General features: G+C 44.2%; 1 protein-coding gene across 1 annotated transcript in view; it reads right to left on the bottom strand.

The window, feature by feature from the left end:
- Nucleotides 1-20,804, bottom strand: part of AK7 (adenylate kinase 7) — a 69,827-nt gene that overhangs the window by 36,843 nt on the left and 12,180 nt on the right. Inside the window, exons 3-5 of the mRNA XM_052659801.1 lie at nucleotides 18,617-18,725; nucleotides 9,529-9,623; nucleotides 2,345-2,455 (exon numbers count right to left, since the gene is read on the bottom strand). Coding sequence (XP_052515761.1) covers nucleotides 2,345-2,455; nucleotides 9,529-9,623; nucleotides 18,617-18,725 — 315 coding nt within the window. The remainder of the gene's footprint in view (nucleotides 1-2,344; nucleotides 2,456-9,528; nucleotides 9,624-18,616; nucleotides 18,726-20,804) is intronic.

Genomic DNA, 20,804 nt, shown 5'->3' with positions numbered 1-20,804 from the left:
GGGACATAGGTCATGTTTTTATAATAAAAAAAGATACTAAGGTGATGCTATTTCTCCACTTTATTTATTTATTTATGGCTACATTGCACAGGCACTCCCTGACCAGGGATTGAGCCCACGCCCCCTGCAGTGAAAATGCAGAGTCCTAAACACTGGGCCGCCAGGGAATTCCCTTATTTCTCCATTTTAGATTGCCATTCACATCCATTAAGGGCTTCCCTCGTAGCTGTCGGTAAAGAATCTGCCTGCAGTGCAGGAGACCCGGGTTCGATCTCGGGGTTGGAAAGATCCCCTGGAGAAGAAATGGCAACCCACTCCAGTATCCTTGTCTGGTAAATCCCATGGACGGAGGACCCTGGTGGGCTGCAGTCCACGGGGTCTCAAAGAGTCGGGCACAACTGAGCGACCAACACTCACTCCCATTGTTTTTGCATGTGTGATCATGCCTTCTCAACCAGTGATTTAGACATAAGTGATCAAGAAATCATGGATTTTCTATTGGGACAAGTTTAATATAATATAGATACAGGATTTGGAGCTGGAAGAAATTTAGATTGTCTAGTCTAAACCCTTTTATATTACCTATTTAACTCCAAAAGTTGAATGACTTGGCTAAGATCATAAGTTAATGGATAGAAAATGGATTAGAATTCCCAGTCTCATATTTTTTTTCTTCAAGTATTGTATATTCACAGTGTTTGTATTGCCAAAGTAAAAAAGAAAAAAATTTACTAGTAGCACAGTTTTGGGAACGGAGTTCCTACTGTAATATCCTCTGAGACCACTAGGTGTCGTCTTAGAACTATAATTACCTACCATTACTGAAGGTCTGGGAGAAGGCGATGGCACCCCACTCCAGTATTCTTGCCTGGAGAATCCCAGGGACAGAGGAGCCTAGTGGGGTGCCGCCTATGAGGTCGCACAGAGTCGGACACGACTGAAGCGACTCAGCAGCAGCAGCAACTGAAGGTCTCGTGAGTATGGGAAAATGGCAGTGGATGAAAACTTAGAGGTTTGGGGGTTCTAAATAAATGCTACGTAAGTTAAATGAGGCTAATGATAATATCACTTAATTCACAAAATTGTGAGGATAACCTATGAAGTATATGAGGATTACATGAGGTACTGTAAGTAATACATCTGGCATAGTACCTGGTACACGGTAAGCAAGCTTTCAATTTTTAGCTTGTTACTATTTATTCATCACCAAGGCACCCCTGTCATATATTTTGATATAGAGAAATTTAAAAAATTGTACAATATATGGATTTCAAAATGATAAAAACTTTCTGCAAGTGAAGGCTAATAAGCTATTATCTTTGTTTATGTGAATTCTCAGCTAGAGGTATGTCAACAATCAGTGACCTAGATGTGGCAAGATCAACTCTACTGAATGCTGGAGTTTTGGAGTCAGGAAAAAAATAAAACCCACAGGCTTTGGTGTCTGATGGATCCAGGTTTCAATCACAGCTCCCTACCACTTGACACCTCTTTCCCACAAAGTCTGCATTTGTGAAATTAGAATAATTATGTACAAAACACAGGGCTTTCCCTGTGTGGCTAAGACTCTACGCTCCTAATGCAGGGGACGTGGCTGGTGAACTAGACCCCACATGTTGTTTGTTTGCTAAGTTGTGTCTGACTCTTTTGTGACCCCATGGATTGTAGCCCATCAGGCTCCTCTGTCCATGGGATTTCCCAGGCAAGAGTGCTGGAGTAGGTTGCCATTTGCTTCTTCAGGGTATCTTCCCAACCCAGGGACAGAAACCACGTCCCCTGCATTGGCAGGTGGATTCTTTACCACTGAATCACCCGGGAAGCCCCAAAGTGGGAATGAGGAAGAGGAAACTGCATTTTCCCCTTTTCCCAGACTCTGTCTCATTTATTTCTTACAGCTACTCTGAAAAGTGCATATAAACCTCATCTTACAGGGAATTCCCTGAAAATCCAGAGGCTAGGATTTGGTGCTTTCACTGCCAAGGGACAGGGTTCAATCTCTGATTGGGGAACAAAGACTTTGCACACGCATACACACATTCCCACTCTTGAGTTACTTGCCTCTTCTGGACCAACGAGCCCTTTGGATCTACACTGGGCTCTGCTGAGGACCCCAAACAAGGCTTCCATTTTAGGGTGCTGGGCCAGAACTTGGGCCAGGACACGGCCTCTCTGAGGGAGCCTGAAGCTTGGCAGTCTGTGTAAGGACATGGGACCTAAATGCAGAGATAGGGAGCCAGCTAAGGTGATGTATGCAGAGCACGTGGAATGGTCCTGACCAGGCACGTTGCAAGCTGCCTCCAGAAGAGCTTTTCCTACTCAAAAGGTTCTACTACTTGAGACTTACGTTTTTCCCAAATTTGAGAACCATTTTTTCAGCATTTATGTGGTCCAGAAAATTAGGATGTTGCTTTCTCCTTCGATAATCCTCTTCAGTAAATGGGACCTCAGAGTCATCCTACGAGAAAAAAAAGCGCAGAGTCCATGCGTTAGCACAATGGAAACTTCCAAGCCCCAAGGTGCTAGGGAAATCTGTACCATGGATTTCAGTTTATCCCTTTGATTCTCCAGGAAGAATTGCTGAACTGTCCCTCTGAGGGACTGTATAGGAGCGTGAGTTGTGGAGAGAGCAAGTGATGAACAGCTCAGTGGACTGTCGGGAAGTATTTTTCATTCCTGATTCTTAGGACAAATTGATATCCTATCTGATGAAGCCAGTTTTTAAAGCCTAAGACAGAAACTTGTGCAGAGTATGTTATTAACTTGAAGGAAAGAGGCAGTATGGAAAAGAAAGAAAAAAACTTTCCTTTAAGCTCAAAGTGTTCTAAAAACTACTGCTTATTTCTACAGTGACTTAACTTTCTTGAAGATGTTTCAGCTAGTGAAATTCTATCTTTTTTTTTTTGACCACACCTCAAAGCTTGAGAGATTTCAGTTCCCAACCAGGGCTCAAACCCTGGTCCCTGGTGGTGAGAGTGCTGGGTCCAACCACTGAACCACCAGGGACTTCCCCAAATTCTATCATTTATACTTCATCTAAACAAAATTTTAAAATTTAAACGTCTTGTTTTATTCTGTAGAGACGTGATTCTATAATGACATTAAAAATAAACTCACTTCTTAATAGTTCTTGACGTGTGTGTAGTCTCATTTATTCTTTTATTTTTGGCTGGGCTGGGTCTTCGTTGCTTCGTGGACTTTTCTCCGGTTGCGGTGAGCGGGGGCTGTTCTCTGGCTTCGGTACGCGGGCTTCCCATCGCCGCAGTTTCTCTTGTTGAGGAACACAGGCTCTAGGGCACATCGGCTCAGCAGTTGCACTGCATAAGCTTGCTCCTCATCACGGGGAATCTTCCTGAACCAGGGACTGAACCCATGTCTCCTGCACTGGCAGCCAGATTCTGACCCACTGAGCCACCAGGGAAGTCCCCTGTGGTTTCATTTTTTAAATCTAAATTGGGAAGCTTTTTTCTTCTTCTTCTTTTCTGCACTGCGTCTTTCCCTCAAGTCAACCCCGTGTTAATTAGAACATACTCTGCGCAAGTTTCTGTCTTAGGCTTTAAAAACTGGCTTCATTAGATAGGACATCAGTTTGCCCTAAGAATCAGGAATGGAGAATATTTCCCGACAGTCCACTGAGCTGTTCATCTCTTGGTCCCTCCACAACTCACGCTTCTAGAGTCCCTCGGAGGGACAGTTCAACAGAAACTTCCTGTAGAACAAAATGGAGAAACTGAAATCCATGGTACAGATTTCTCCCCAGTCCATACAGATTTAGAGGTCCTACTTGGAGTAGGAGTTCTGATTTTTTTTTTGACCGAGCTGCATAGCATATGGGATCTTAGTTCTCTGATCAGGGATTGAACCAGTGCCCCGTGTCATGGAAGCACGGAGTCTTAACCACTGGACTTCCAGGAAAGTCCCAGGATTTCAAAAAAATACAGTCTAATCAGAAGCCTTCCAATCACATCACATTGCTCTAAGATAAATAACCGGACAAAAGCATCTGAGTCCAGGGCTTATCCAAACTTAATCAGAGAGGCAGAACGAACACAAGGATGAGAACCCTGAGGCAGAACAGTTGTTGGCAGGTTTGAGAAATGGGAAGAAGGGCTGAAATGACTAGAGCCAAGCTGGGGATTGGGAGAGGAGGAGGTAGGCAGTGCCAGGCTGCCAGGGTTTGTGGACCAGGTGAAGGAGTTTAGAATCATCCTAAAGGCATGAGAAGGCATGGGAGGATTTTCAGCATTTTAAGCAGGACTATAATGTTACCGACTTAATGGACATGAACTTGAGCAAACTCCAGGAGATACTGGAGGACAGGGAAGCCTGGTATGCTGCCGTCCATGGGGTCGCAAAGACATGACTTAGCGACTGAACAACAGTGGCATGATCTGAATTATATTTGAACAAGGTCACAAGCTGTTTGTTGGAGACTGCCTTGGAAGGATGTGATGGCAGCTGCCAGTTCCGAGGCCATCCTGGTCGCCCACAGATACAATGAGAACAGGATGCATTTAGGAGACATTTTGCATGAGTAATTAACAGAATTGAGTGATGAACTGACTGATGGATGAAAAGGAGAGAAGGTGAGCAGTGGACAAGGTGGACACTACTGGGAGAAAGACGGAGAAAGAGTTTTTTTGGGAAGATCCAGTATGTCCACCCCAATTCTGTGTCCATAGTAGATACTTAATGAATACATGTTATCTAATTAGCTGACCTCTTAAATATACCCAGTGGCTCATATGTAGGATTGCCAGATAAAACAGAGGACACCCAGCTAAATTTGAATGTCAGATAAACAAATATTTTCTCAAGTATGAGGATGTCTTAGGGCATGAGATACACTTACATGACACATTATTTGCAGTTTATCTGAAATTTAAATTTACCTGGGTGTCCTGTATTTTTATTAGCTACATGTGGCAGTCCTACTCCCAGCGGATCGATTATCAGCTTTGCCTTCAGGATGGACTGAGTCCCGGCATCTCCCTGGTACTAGTGACTGTGGCACGGTGGCCAGCCTGCCTAACTGACCTTCCTGCTCCCTGTGGCTGGCTGCCCAGTGCCCTCTCCTGGGCCTTGTATCACCCTCAGTCCTTACGGCAGTGACAGAAACAGTTACATTTCAGGCAACCTGGTTCTCTGGTCACAGGTCTGGACAGCCAGTCAGTGTCTCCCCTGCATTCTGAGACTAAGACTGGGCCGCCCTCTCTGGCCAGCTGCACTGGGCCCATAAGGACTAGCCAATCCTGGGCTGCAGGCTTCGAGCCGTCATCTCCAATTCCTGGTTGGGACTGAGATCTGGTTTGTACATTTCGAAACTTCCCTACCAATCGTGGGGCTATGTTCCCTCTAGTCCTTAAATTTCACATGTTACAAACAAATGACAAATAAAATGTCTTTTAAACTTGCATCTTTCGTACAGGTTCTAGTCTCTTGCAAACATTTGTATCAGTCACTTTTCCAGTAAGTGATGAGTCGCCGTACTGTTGGCATAAAACCAGGACTCTTCTATTGTTGTATACTGATGTGTGTTGCCATTTCTGGAAACCGCCTGCCTTATTAACACCTCATTACAATCAACAGGCTCACTGATAGGCCTCATCTTCTTAGGAAGCGGAGAACTGACTATGTAGAGTCATCTCCCTTTTCTTCGAGGACTTTGGGTGAACCTGTTGTCTGGTAAGACTCTGGGGGACCCTCTTTTTAATTGGTCATTGTGTTTGACTCCCCATGCGGATCACTTGCTGGACTCTTTTCCCCCTGGTCATTATTCTCTTTCTCCCACCTGGTTGGTATGTGTGATGACAGATCCCATCTGCTTCTGGGCTATCCGGTTAAGCCAATGTCATCTCTGGTCCCCCCTCTTCACTCAGTATAAAAAAACAAATACATAGCTATACTTTTATTACTATTTTTAAATTTTTGGTGGTACCCCATGGCATGTGGGACCTTAGTTGTGCAACCAGGGATCAAACCTGTGCCCTCTGCATTGGAAGATGGAGTCTTCACAGCTGAACCACTGAGGAACGCCCTATACTTCTGAAACAGATACTATGGAAAAAAACCTGGGTATATTACAATTCTCCAACTTATTAAAATTGTTTAATATTTACAAATGAAAATATTCTACTTATCCTTTTGTATTAAAACTATCTTAAATGCAGTTTTGTATTTGTTTAGATGTTTTTGGCTACAAATAACAAAACTGGAACTCAAAATGGCCTCAAAAGTGCGAGGATGCATTATTTCTCGTAAGTAACAGCCCCAAATCGAGCACCTTCTGATGTTGAGTGAGGGGCGTCTTCTCCGCCCTGTGGATGCCTTTTTAAGTCTGTCTGCCTCGGGGTGTGGTCTTCCTCGTCAGGCTCACAGAAGACTGTCAGCAGCAGCTTCAGGTGTCACATCCAGGCACGACAACATCCCCAGCGGGACAAAGGCTGCATCTTGTGTAAGCTCTCTTCATTAGGGATGAGCCCTTCCCTGAGGAGCCTAGACTCGGCTGACTTCCTGGGCACAGAGCTAAATGGCATCTCTCAGGCTTCCTTGTAGTTGGGTGTGGCCACATGATTGAACAGAACTGAAGCTGGAACAACAGACTGGATCAAAATGAGAAAGGAGTATGTCAAGGCTGTATATATTGTCACCCTGCTTATTTACCTTATATGCAGAGTATATCATGAGAAATGCCAGGCTGGGTGAAGCTCAAGCTGCAATCAAGACTGCTGGGAGAAGTATCAACAACCTCAGATATGCAGACAATACCACTCAAATGGCAGAAAGCAAAGAGGAACTAAAGACCCTCTTGATGAAGGTGAAAGAGGAGAGTGATACAGCTGGCTTAAAATTCAACATTCAAAAAAACTAAGATCATGGCATCTGGTCCCATCACTTCATGGCCAATAGATGGAGAAAACGAGAAAACAGCAGCAGATTTTATTTTCTTGGGCTCTAAAATCACTGTGGATTGTGACTGCAGCCACGAAATTAAAAGATGCTTACTCGGGAGAAAATCTATGACAAACCTAGAGAGCATGTTGAAAAGCAGAGACAGCACTTAGCTGACAAGGGTCCACAAAGGCAAAGACATGGTTTTTCCAGTAGTCGTGTATGGATGTGAGAGTTGGAGCATAAAGAAGACTGAGAATTGAATAATTTATGCTTTCAAGTTGTGGTGCTGGAGAAGACTCTTGAGAGTCCCTTGGACAGCAAGGAGATCAAACCAGTCAATCCTAAAGGCAATCAATTCTGAGTAACCATTGGAAGGACTGATGCTGAAGCTGAAGCTACAATACTTTGCCCACCTGATGCAAAGAGCCAACTCATTGAAAAAGACCCTGATGCTGGGGAAGATTGAGGGCAAGAGGAGAAGGGGGCCACAGAGGATGAGATGGCTGGATGGCATCATCGACTCAGAGGACATGAGTTTGAGTAAGTTCTGGGAGATGGTGAAGGACAGGGAGGCTGCACTCGATGGGGTTGCAAAGAGTCAGACATGACAGAGTGACCGAACAACAACAAAAAATCGTTTTAAAAAAAACCAAACAAACCACGGTGAGAGGATGGGAACATGCCAAAGGGACACAGAAGCTAACACTGGAGCCATTTCCCCATATTTTCTTTGGAGGAACCATCTCTTCCCCACTCTCGGCCTATTTAGTTAAGGAGGCTGATCATTCCTGCCTGTAGAAGTGGGTACATAATCCCAGGTCTGGTCAATCAGAGTTCGGCATTCCCCTGGTCACAGTGACTGGTTCACGGTTAAGCCTGTGATGTAAGACCTGTAAGAATGGCATATACCAGAGCTGGGGAGGGACATGGCCTAAAGAGAGAAGAGATGTCAAGCTCTAGAGATAAAAGCCTGGGAGCTCCTGGGGGCCAGAAAGAGTGGAGAACTTACCCAAGAATAAGCCTAGAGGAGAAAAGAAGCAATTGAAGGGAGAGAAAGAGTAGGTTCGTTCTGAGCACTGTTTAAGCCCCTAGATACAGCTGTACCTGAAGCCCATTGTCTGACTACCCAGTTATGAGTCAATAAATCCCCATTTTGCATAAGTCTGTATGAGTTTGTTAATAACTGAAGGAGTGAGGACAATCAATCTGGCCAGTGAAATGACCAGCCAGTCAAGTGACCAATGACTGTTTTGTAGCAGACGCTTTACTAGATACTCTGAGGGTTGGAACTTCAACAGGAATAAAGTGACAGGCCTGCTCCTTGAGGCGATGGCAACCAAGTGGAGGAGGTGAGTGAGATTCACAAGAAAGGGACAGAAACCCTCCGGTTCCTGCCCTCGAGGACCTCTGCGTCCACTGAGGGAGAATTAAACAAATAAATTACCTCTGACGCAAGAAGTGTGATAAATGCTTAAATACTTCCTTGTTATAAATAAAGCATTCCATTGAGTCTAACATGCGCCTTTTTGCTTCCCCATTTTAACATCTCTGAAATTGGAATGTGTCCTGTCATCACTGGCTTATCACAACGTGCTCAGCGAGGAAGCATCCGCCATGCCATCCTCATTGGAGCCTGGGTCACCTTGGGGTCACCTTGAGCACATATCATCTTTATACTGACTTAGGTCCTATGCATGTTGGTCTAATTGCCTTTTAGGATGTCTTTTCAAAGATTATAGTGTGATTCAGTACTGGGATGAAAAGGCAGTTCACAGGCACAGAGGCAGACGGAAATCTGATATCCGAGGACAAGTCCGATGATGTCAGCTTTATAGGAAAGTGGGTCCTCAGTCACTCGGTCGTGTCTGAGTCTTTGCAACCCCATAGACTGTAGCCAGCTCCACAGACTGTAGCCTGCCAGGCTCCTCTGTCTATGGGATTTCCCAGGCAAGAATACTAGAGCAGGTTGCCATTTCCTCCTCCAGGGGATCTTCTCTACCCAGGGATCAAACCTGCGTCACCTGGGTCTCCTGCATTGGCAGGCAGATTCTTTAGCACTGCACCAGCCAGGGGTCAAACCCCTGCATTGCGAGTGTGGAGTCTTAGCCACTGGATCACCAGGGAAGCCCCTGAACTCTGAGTTTGAAGACGTTTGGGGAATACTAGAACCACTGTATTTGCTTGTATTTTTGCTTATATTTTGTATTTGCTTATATTTTCCCTTTTAATGTATGCACGGGAATATACACGACAAAAATATAGGTACAGGTAAGTCTAAAATAGCACGCTTTTAAATACATTTAAAATAAAAAGTGATAAGGTTTGTTATAGTTGGACAGGCAGCATTTTCCTCTTCTTTCTCAGGGGCTTGTAAAACAACGTGGCCCCTTGGAATGGAGTGGCTTGGAGCCCATGAACTCTCAGTTCAGTTGCTCAGTCGTCTCCGACTGTCTGCAACCCCAGGCTAACATGCAGCACGCCAGGCTTCCCTGTCCATGAACGCTGCGGAGTGCTTATTCAGGGGCAGAGTTCAGGAGTGTAAGCACACTGAGAACTGTAGAAAGCTCTCTCCGCTTGCGCATTACAAGGTGCGGAGGCCGCAATGCTGCATAAAAGAAAAGCTAGCGCACTACTTACCGGGTCCAGGGGTTTGGACCGCGCCCAGGTCATCACCGTGGAGACCAAAATAAACACCTTCCGCTTTTCGAAATGGCTGCTTTCTTCGTTCAGGACTGCGGGGCCAAAAAGCGGAGTGGTTACTTGGATCCGTGCATAACGTGTTAAAATGCTGTGGACTTTTCATTACCAGCCTGACTTGAAGTGACTCCTCTTTCAAGCAGCGACTTTACACCAGGGGGCGCCCCCTTTGACGCCTCACTGCCCCTCCTAGTCTCTGCTCCCGGCCGCCCCCTCCAGCCATCCCACTTCCTCAGCGCCCAGCTCACAGTCCAGCCCCTTCCTATTTCCTGGCCTGCCGCGATGTGCATCCATCTTTAGGTGGGCTAGTGATACTAGTAATTATAGCTGACATTGTGGTGTTTTAGTCGCTTAGTTGTGTCCGACTCCTTGCCACCCCCATGGACTGTAGCCCGCCAGGCTCTTCCGTCCATGGGATTCTCCAGGCAAGAATACTGGAGTGAGTTGCCATTTCCTCCTCCAGGGGATCGTTCTGACCCAAGGATGGACCATGCGTCTCCTGCATTGCAGGCAGATTCTTTACTGACCGAGCCACCAGGGCATGAATGGCAACAATTCATGGGCTTTCGTGAATAATTCCTGGTGTCTCAAATGGTAAGGAATCTGCCTTCAAAGCAGGAGATGGGGTTCAATCCCTGGGTTAGGAAGATCCCCTCGAGGAGGGCATGGCAACCCACTCCAGTATTCTTGCCTGGAGAATTCCATGGACAGAGGAGCCTGGCAGGCTACAGTCCATGAGGCTGCAAAGAGTCAGACATGATTGAGCAATACAGGCATGCACTGAATTCTTACCATCAAGAGGTAGATGCTAACGGCTCTGTTTCTATAGATAAGGGAAGGGAAGCACACTTCCCATTTGCCCAGAATCATGGAATGAAGCAGTGGGACAGAGTCCAGTTCTAGAAGCCTGGTTGCCTGGCCTGTGGTCCCCACTATGTCTCTTCCCTGGCTTCATGGAGAGTGGAATGGGAGGCTTGAATCAGAAGGCTAGGCCTCTCTGTTTTTTAAAAATCTTTTTTAAAAAACTTAAATATAGCTAACTTTCCATGTTGAGAGGGATTGGGGGCAGGAGAAAAAGGGGACGACAGAGGATGAGATGGCTGGATGGCATCACTGACTCGATGGACGTGAGTCTGAGTGAACTCCGGGAGATGGTGATGGACAGGGAGGCCCGGCGTGCTGCGATTCATGGGGTCTCAGAGTCGGACACGACTGAGCGACTGAACTGAACTGAACTGAACTTTCAATGTGATGCTAGCTTCAGGTGTACAGCAAAGTGATTCAGTTGTATCCATCTATACCTATATGGGTTCCCTGGTGGCTCAGTGGTAAAGAATCCGCCTGCCAATGCAGGAGATGCAGGTTTGAGTCCCTGGTTGGGAAGATCCCTGGAGAAGGAAATGGCAACCCACTCTAGGACTCTTGGTTGGGAAATCCCGTGGACAGAGGAGCCTGGCGGGCTACTGTCCATGGGGTTACAAAGAGTTAGACACTCTTAGCAACTGAAAATAAAATCTATATCTATACATTTTTTTTTTTGAGAATCTTTTCCATTATAGGTTATTATAAGACCGTGAGTACGGAACCCTGTGCTATACAGTAGATCCTTATTGTTCGTCTAGTTTATATATAATAGTGTGTACATGTTAATCCTGAACTCTTAAGTTATCCACCCCCCACCAACCCATAACCATAAGTTTCTTTTCTGTGTCTGTGAGTCTATTTCTACTTTGTAAATAAATTCATTTACATTTTTTAGGCTTTCACATATAAGTGACATCACATGATATTTGTCTTTCTCTAACTTACTTCACTTAGTATGATGTTCTCTAGGTCCATTCATGTTGCTATAAATAGCATTATTTGTCTTTTTTTTTTTTTAATGGGACCAGGCCCTCTCATGATTTCACATAAAGTAGTGCTATTTAGCTTAAGTCCTTGTGGAAAGAAGTAATTTTCCATCCCCCCAGCTGTCCCTGGTTGGGGTAGAGCCGCCCATGAGCGGTGGCTGGGGGCTGTGGGTGGAGGGTTTTGGTAACACCTCGATGCTTGATTATGAACAATATGTAGACACTGGAATTTAGAATAGCGGTGGACTGGACCCATGAGTATTTGGTGTCCAAAACACTTGCTATTTTCCAGGAGGGCTCTCCAGACATTTAAACATTGGAGTGGAGTGGAACTCACTGTTGTGTCCGACTCTTTGCAATCCATGGACTGTAGCCCACCAGGCTCCTCTGTCCATGGGATTTTCCAAGCAAGAATACCAGAGCAGGTGGCCATTTCCTCCTCCAGTGGATCTTCCCAAACCCAGGATCAAACTTAAGTCTCCTGAGTCTCCTGAACTGGCACGCAAATTCTTTACTGTTGAGCCACCAAAGAGTTCCCCATGAAAAGAACTGTGGTATCAAAGTTTGAGAACCTGGGGCAGGAGATAGATGGGTCCCTGGAGCAAAGAGGTGGAAATTTGTTCTCTGTGATCCGATGTTGTTGTTCAGTTACTAAGTCATGTCCTACTCTGTGCTACCCCATGAACTGCAGCATGCCAGGCTTCCCTGTCCTTCACTCTCTCTCTGAGTTTGCTCAAACTCATGTCCATTGAGTCGGTGATGCCATCCAAGCATCTCATCCTCTGTCACCCCACTCCTCCTGCCCACAATCTTTGCCAGAATCAGGGTCTTTTTCCAATGAATTGGCTCCTTGCATCCGATGGCCAAAGTATTGGAGCTTCAGCATCAGTCCTTCCAATGAATGTTCAGGGTTGATTTTCCAGTAGTCATGTATGGATGTGAGAGTTGGACTATAAAGAAAGCTGAGCACTGAAGAATTAATGCTTTTGAACTGTGGTGTTGGAGAAGACTCTTGAGAGTCCCTTGGACTGCAAGGAGATCCAACCAGTCCATCCTAAAGGAAATCAGTCCTGAATATTCATTGGAAGGACTGATGCTGAAGCTGAAACTCCAATACTTTGGCCACCTGATGTGAAGAACTGACTGATTTGAAAAGACCCTGATGCTGGGAAAGATTGAAGGCAGGAAGTGAAGGGGACGACAGAGGATGAGATAGCTGGATGGCATCACTGACGCAATGGACATGAGTTTGAGTAAACTCCAGGAGTTGGCTGGACAGGGAGACCTGGCATGCTGCAGTCCATGGGGTCGCAAAGAGTCGGACATGACTGAGCAACTGAACTGAACTGATTTCCTTTAGGACTGACTTGGTTTGATCTCCTCGCTGTCCAAGTGACTCTAGATAAGAGACCACTTATTTTTCTCATTCTTGAAGTCAGGAGACCTCCCTTAGTATGCACAGGGTGCACAGAAAGGCTCCCAGGAGGTCAGAAAGGGAGGGGGCACCACCCTGCAGTAAGTGATGCTCACTACCCATAGGCCTCTTCGGTGGATTCCATCTTGGCTGAGAGATGCACACGCACACATGGGAGGATCCTGAGATACACCAAATATGGACTCTGAGTCTGGCAAATCATTTTGATTTGCCAAAAGAAACCCAGGAGAAAGGCCCCGTAAAAGTGACTGAAACTACCTCAATGGCGCTCAGACTCCCTCTCCGAGTCCGCTCGTGTCTATCCACACTTACTTGTACTCTTTTCCTCCTAATAAACATTTGACTTTGACTTGTTTCACTACTGTCCTTCTTCATGGGAACTCATTTCTGCAAAGCCAAGGGGCCAGGGCCTTGTCACTGACCCCTGGTCTAGTGGCTAGGACTAGATGCTCTCACCGCCTCGATTGACCTCAATCTCTGGCCGGGAACTGAAACCCTGCTCCAAGTCGCTGCAGGCTGAGGCCACCCGATCAAATCTTCAATGTTCCCGTGATGATTAATGGGAAGGATCCTACAAGGTGCTGAGGCTCATCTGTTATAGCGGGAAGTCAGTGGTTAATATCTAAAATTCGTAATCAAAGGACATCAGTACAGGCATTTTTGTGTGTGTGTATTAAAAGGAACAAGTGGGTTAAATAAGGTTCCTTTGGGGGAGTAAGGATGGGATGGGAAAGAAATGCATGAAATTTTTTTTTTCTTCTAAATCCTCCTGTGCTTTTTAAAATTTTTGAAATACATCCAGGTTTTATATCAGAAAAGAATTAAAATTTAAGGAAAACTCTGAGTATGTATTATATAGAAAAAATCAATTTCCAAAGACCAGTACAAAATGAGAACTCAGTAAACATGAGGTCTGACTATTATTTTAGTGGTGCAATTATCTTAGAAAGTGCAATTATACATCATCTGTTGATATTTGCAAAGGGACAAAATGTGGGGAGTAGGCAATTATAAAGCTCTGTTCTGAAATATGACACATTGCTCATGTTTTTGATTTGTATCTGAATGAAACTTAGGCCCACAGTGATAAATGAGAAATCAAACATTCTAAGCTCCTGAGGACTTCCACACATCCAGAGAGAGTACTTTCCCATCATTACTTCTCTGAATATGGTACAGATATTCCTAAAGCTTCATTCCATTTCTTTGAACATAAGCCAAAATACAGTTTTTCTATTTTCTTATTCAGGGGTTGGCAAGGTACTGCTTGTTTTTGTAAATAAAGTTTTATTGAATGGAACTTCCCTAGTGGTCTAGTGGATAAGATTCCGTGCTTCCAAAGCAGGAGGCCTGGATTTGGTCTTTGGTCAGGGATCTAGATCCCCGACACTGCAACTAAGACCTGGAGCAGCCAAATAAATTAATTAATAATTTTTTTTTAAGTTTTATTGGAACCCGGTTCATTCATTTACATTTTTGTCTATAGTTGCATTTCTGCTACAGTGGCAGAGAAGTTGGCTTGAAAAGCCAAAAACCTGGCCTTTTACAGAAAAAGTTTGCTGACTCCTGGACTAATCTGCCAAAAATGAAGATATTGAAGTGTAAGTGATAGTCTTTCAGTTGTGTCCAACTCTTTGTGACCCATGGACTATATAGCCTGCCAGGCTTCTCTGTCCATGGAATTCTCCAGACAAGAATACTGGAGTGGGTAGCCATTTCTTCCTCCAGGGATCTTCCCAGCCCAGGGATAGAACCTGGGTCTCCTGCACTGTAGGAAGATTTATTACAGTCTGAGCCACCAGGGAACCACCTACCATAAAAGTAAAAAATACTGCAAAGTAAGGTGCTTGTGTCTTTTTCGCTGTCCTCCTGGTCTAGAATGACAATTCAAATAAGCTCAGTTACTCTGGATTTAATAAGGATATGAATTATAAAGCACCAAATTGCTAAAAATCACTTTGTTCCTTAGAGTTTATTACCTTTTTCAAAGCATTTAAAACATGCAAGTTCTTCCCAACCCCTGCTATCAGGGAACATCTGTTGAACTGAATCGAATCCGAAGAGTTAGAAATAATTCCTCTTCTCCTAAAGTCACATCCATCTCATGACACCTTTTGTATCAACATGCCATTCTCTGTCCTGCACAAAAGTTTCTCCTGAGTCCCTTAGCTCTACTGTGGGCCTACAAAGTCTTGAGGTATCACTTTTATTTGTCTTTGTATCTTCCCAATACATTCAACCCCACCTCCTTGAGCAGTGTCCATAGAATGAATAAAGGTTAAATTTTGAACGTTAATGTTTCATTTCTTTAAATGATTAAAAAATTCTATTATTTGAACACATAGACCAGTGGAATAGACTAGATAGCCCAGAAATAAACCCACGCACTTACAGTCTATCTTTGACAAAGGAGGCAAGACTACCCAATGGAGAAAAAGATAGTTTCTTCCATAAATGACACTGGGAAAACTGGACAGTTACATGTAAAAGAATGAACTCAGGACACTCCCTAACATCATATGCAAAAATAAACTCAAAATGGATTAAAGACCTAACTGCAATACTGGAAACCATAAAACTCCTAGAGGAAAACAGGCAGAACACGTTTTGACATAAATTATAGCAGTATTTTTTTCGATCTGTCTCATAAAGCAAAGGAAATTAAAAAAAAAAAACAAATGGGACCTAATTAAATTTAAAAGCTTTTGCACAGCCACTAACAAAATGAAAAGACAATGTACTAATGGGAAGAAACTATTTGCAAATGGGAAAAAACAATAAGGGATTGATATCCAACATATATAAACAGCTCTTTCAACTCAACATCAAAAAAACAAACAACACAATTTTAAAAATGGGCAGAAGTGGACAGATATTTTTCCAAAGAGGAAATGCAGATGACCCACAAACATGTGAACAGATGCTCAACATCGCTAATCACTGCTGCTGCTGCTGCTGCTGCTGCTGCTGCTGTTGCTGCTGAGTCGCTTCAGTCGTGTCTGACTCTGTGCGACCCCATAGACGGCAGCCCAGCAGGCTCCCCCGTCCCTGGCATTCTCCAGGCAAGAACACTGGAGTGGGTTGCCATTTCCTTCTCCAATGCATGAAAGTGAAAAGTGAAAGTGAAGTCGCTCAGTCGTGTCCGACTCTTCTCAACCCTATGGACTGCAGCCCACCAGGCTCCTCCATCCATGGATTTTCCAGGCAAGAGTACTAGAGTGGGGTGCCATTGCCTTAGGAAACGCAAATCAAAACCACAATCAATAAGGTATCACCTCACATCCGTTAGAATGGCTGTTATCAAAAAGACAACAAATAACAACTTCTGGTGAGGATGTGGAGAAAAGGGAACCTTTGTACACTATTGCCAGGAAAGTACATTGGTGCAGCTGCTGTGGAAAACAATATGGAAGTTTCACAAAAAACTAAAAATAGAACTATCATATGACCCAACAGTTCCACTCTTGGGTCTATATCTGAAAAAACAAAGACACTAATTCAAAAAGATACATGTACCCCATGTTCACAGCAGCATTATTTACAATAGCCAAGATATGCAAGCAATCTATGGTCGTTCAACAGATGAAGGGATAAAGAAGAATTCATATAGATAGATATATATTTTTGTGTGTGTACACTGGAATACTACTCACCTATAAAAAAAGAATGACATTTTGCCATTTGTAACAACATGGATAGACTTACTATGCTGAGTAAAATAAGTCAGACAGAGCAGGACAAATATTATCTAATATACTTATATGTGGAATCTAAAAAATACACAAACTAGTGAATACAACAAAAAAGAAAGAGACTCACAGAACTAGAGAAAAAGCTAGTGGTTACCAGTGGGGAAAGGGAAGATGGAGGGGCTAGATAAGGGTAGGGAATTAAAAGGTACAAACTATCAGGGATAGTCAAGGCTATGGTCTTCCCAGTGGCCATGTACGGTTGTGAGAGCTGGACCATGAAAAAGGTGGAGCACCAAAGCAGTGATGCCTTCCAACTGTGGTGCTGGAGAAGACTCCTGAAAGTCCCTTAGTCAGCAAGGAGATCAAACCAGTCAATCTGAAGGGAAGTCAATCCTGAATTCTCGTTGGAAGGATTGATGCTGAACCTGAAGCTCCAGTATTTTCGTCATCTGATGGGAACAGCTGACTCATTGGAAAAGTCCCTGATGCTGGGAAAGATTGAAGGCAGAAGGAGAAGAGGGTGTCAGAGGATGAGATGGCTGGATGGCATCACCGATGTAACGGACATGAACTTGGACAAATTTCAGGAGATGGTAAGGGACAGGGAGGCCTGGTGTGCTGCAGTCCATGGGGTCGCAAAGAGTCAGACACGACTGAGTGACTAAAAATAACATTAGGTATAAAAGAAGCTATAAGGATATATTGTGCAACACAGGAAATACAGCCAACACTTTATAATAACTGTGAGTAGAGTATAACCTTCAAAAATTGTGACTCATAACACTGTACACTTTTATAGCATTCTACATCAATTTTGGGCTTCCCTGTGGCTCAGACAGTAAAGAATCCTGCAATGCAGGTGACCTGGGTTTGATCCCTGGGTTGGGAAGATCCCCTGGAGAAGGAAATGGCAACCCACTCTAACATTCTTGCCTGGAAAATCTTGCGGACAGAGGAGTTTGTCGCAATACAGTCCATGGGGTCACTAGAGTTGGACACAACTTAGTGACTAAACCACCACATCAACTATACTTCAATTTAAAAAAGTCTCTCTTTCAGGAGTACCTGTTGCTAAATCAACTTGGCAAGGAAGCCATTAGACTGAGGTGGCCCTAGCACCTTAGCAGCCTAGACGAGCAAACCCAAACCTAAAGAAACTAATCACAAATAGTCGATAGACTCTCCCAATAAGGGAAATGCTTAAGCTGCAGCCAATCAGATAATTGCATGCTTCTGGCTTCTCTCTTCCCTGGTCACTTAGATGGTAAAGAATCTGCCTGCGATGTGGGAGAGCCAAATTTGATCCCTGGGTCAGTTAGATCTCCTGGAGAAGGGAATGGCTACCTACTCAAGTATTTCTTGCCTGGAGAATTCCACAGATAGAGGAGTCTGGCAGGCCACAGTCCATGGGGTCACAAAGAGTCGGACATGCTGCTGCTGCTGCTGCTAAGCTGCTTCAGTCGTGTCTGACTCTGTGCGAACCCATAGACGGAAGCCCACCAGGCTCCCCCGTCCCTGGGATTCTCCAGGCAAGAACACTGGAGTGGGTTGCCATTGCCTTCTCCCCGTCGGACGTGACTGAGCGACTAATACTTAAGCTGTAGCCAATCAAATAATTGCATTGCTTCTGGGTTTTCTCACTCTTGCCCCTAGCTCCTGTTAGTGGATCTCCTAACCACTTCAAATTTGGTGCTGCCCAACATGAATAGATTCTTTCATTTTTTTGTCTGCCTAGCCATGGGGATCTTAGGCTTTGAACCTGGGCCCTTGGCAATGAAAGCACACAGTCCTAACCACTGGACCTCCAGGGAATTCCCAGTATGAATTGATTCTTGCTCACATAAACTCTTAAATATTTTCATATGCCTCTGTAAATGTTGTAACATTATTCATAGGCATATCCACTAGTTTGATCTCACCTCCTGTTTTAGGTAAATTTCAGATCAGTTCTCCCATGGTTCTAATTTGCCTGGTGTTCCTGGGATGGCTCTTAGGTAAGGTATATGGCACGAAAGTCCCGCCCCTGGAGATCGAGGGTGCATCTCACTAACCGGAGACTGCCCAGATGGCTTCCTCTGCTTGCTGGGGGCTCTCAGTGATGTTATAAATGATAACATCACATTCCAGCAGGCGCAAGAGAAGGTCTTCTTGAGACATGCCCTGAAAAAGAAAGTTGACAGTAATTTGTTGCAAGAAGCAGTGTCACCTTAATATTTAGATGGGAGTGACAATTTCCAGATGAGACATGCTGCCTGGATAGTACCACAGGAAGAAAAATCACAGAAGGATTTTTTTTTTTAATTTAAAATGAAATCGTGGCTCTCTTCTGTGTGTAGTTTTCAAATAATAAAGTTTATGAAAATAGCCGGGAACAGATGAATAAGACAATTACATAAAGATCTTAGGTACTATTTCTGCCTGCTGTTTAAACCCTGATTCAGGAGGGAAGAATTAGAACACACTGGAAGAAAATGTGTGAGGCATTTAAAACGAGCTCAAGCTTTGGGCAAGTTTCTTTGAGCCGTTATGGATCATCAATGACTCAGAAGTGCTGATAAGTGATTAACGTGGATTATTTCAGAATCCTCAAGGTGGAACAAATCTAGTCTTGAAATGTAAGGTAACTTATCACAGTTGACAGCTGGGAGTATTTAAAAAATTCAGAATTAAAAAAAATTTACTAATTTTTGGCTGTGCTGGGTCTTCATTGCTCTGCGGGTTTTCCTCTAGTTTGGAGAGTGGGGGCTAATCTCTAGTGGCCGTGGGCAGGCTTCTCAATGCACAGGCTTTAGGGTGTGTGGGCTTTAGTAGTTGGAGTTTCTGGGCTCTAGAGTTCTGGGCTCTGGTTCTCCATGGACTTAGTTGCTCCGTGGCACGTGGGATCTTCCCAGGCCAGGGATCAAACCTGTGTCTCCTGCATTAACAGGTGGATTCTTTAACCACTGAGCCACCCGGGAATCCCCGCAATACAGAAACTTCTAATGGTTAAAAAAAAATTTCTTATATGATATGAAAGTAACTTTGACGATCATCGTGTTTAATTAGTTATTCCCTGCTGTGTGGTGCCAGCAGATTTTGGTAGTACCGTACCGTGGGTGGGTATCAACCATAAAAGGACCAGAATTTGCACTGGTTGCTCTTCCTCCTGTCTCAGGGATCAGATATTCCTCCATAGATCCTTGACTGGTTGCATGAGAGCAGGACACTTCAGACCAAACTTGATCTCTTTACCACAGCTTCTTTTGGAGAATCACAAGAGGGGAGATGCCTTTCATCAGAGGTTGTGTGTGTGTGTTCAGTCGCTAAGTTGTGTCTGACTCTTCGATCCCATGGACTGCAGCACAGTTAGGCTTCCCTGTCCTTCACTGCCTCTGGGAGTTTGCTCATATTCATGTCCCTTGAGTTGGTGATGCTATCGAACTATCTCATTCTCTGCTGCATGCTCCGACCCACCCCATCTCCTTTTGTCTTCAATCTTTCCCAGCATCAGGGTCTTTTCCAATGAGTCAGATCTTCTCATCAGGTGGCCAATGTATGGGAGCTTCAGCTTTGGCATCAGTCCTTCTAATGAATATTTAGGGTTGATTTCCTTTAGGATTGACTGGTTTGATCTTCTTGTAGTTCAACGACTCTCAAGAGTCTACTCCAGCACCTTAGTTGGAAAGCATTAGTTCTTTGGTGCTCAACCTTCTTTGTGGTCTAACTCTCACATCCATACATGACTACTGGAAAAACCATAGCTCTGATTAGATGGACCTTTGTTGGCAGTGATGTCTTTGCTTTTTAATACACTGTCTAGGTTTCTCACATTCTTGTTAAATTCAACAGCAACATCCTAGCTTCAGGTGGTTCCCTGACAATATTTGGCATTCCTTGGCTTATAGAAACATCACCCACATCTTTACCTTCATCTTTACATGAAAGTCTCCCTATATTTCTGTCGAAATTTCCCCTTTTTATAAGGACGCCAAGCATACTGGATTAGAGACCCACTCAAAGGAACTCCTTCTAACTTGATTTCTTCTATAAAGACCCTATGTTCAAATAAGGTCTCATCGGAGGTCTTGGGGGATTAGGACTTCACATATTTTGGACATGATTCAGCCCATAATATTACCCACTTGATTTCTTTTCTGGACTGAATGTGCAAGAGAGAAGATATTCTGAAAGTCCTGATTCAAACATGGATTTTTGGAACTCCCTGGCTGGCCAGCGGTTAGCACTTTGCACTTTCAGTGC

Source organism: Budorcas taxicolor, chromosome 21, assembly GCF_023091745.1.
Source record: "Budorcas taxicolor isolate Tak-1 chromosome 21, Takin1.1, whole genome shotgun sequence".
In the NCBI taxonomy this organism is placed as follows: Eukaryota; Metazoa; Chordata; class Mammalia; order Artiodactyla; family Bovidae; genus Budorcas; species Budorcas taxicolor.
This window is presented reverse-complemented; position numbering and strand designations above follow the sequence as displayed.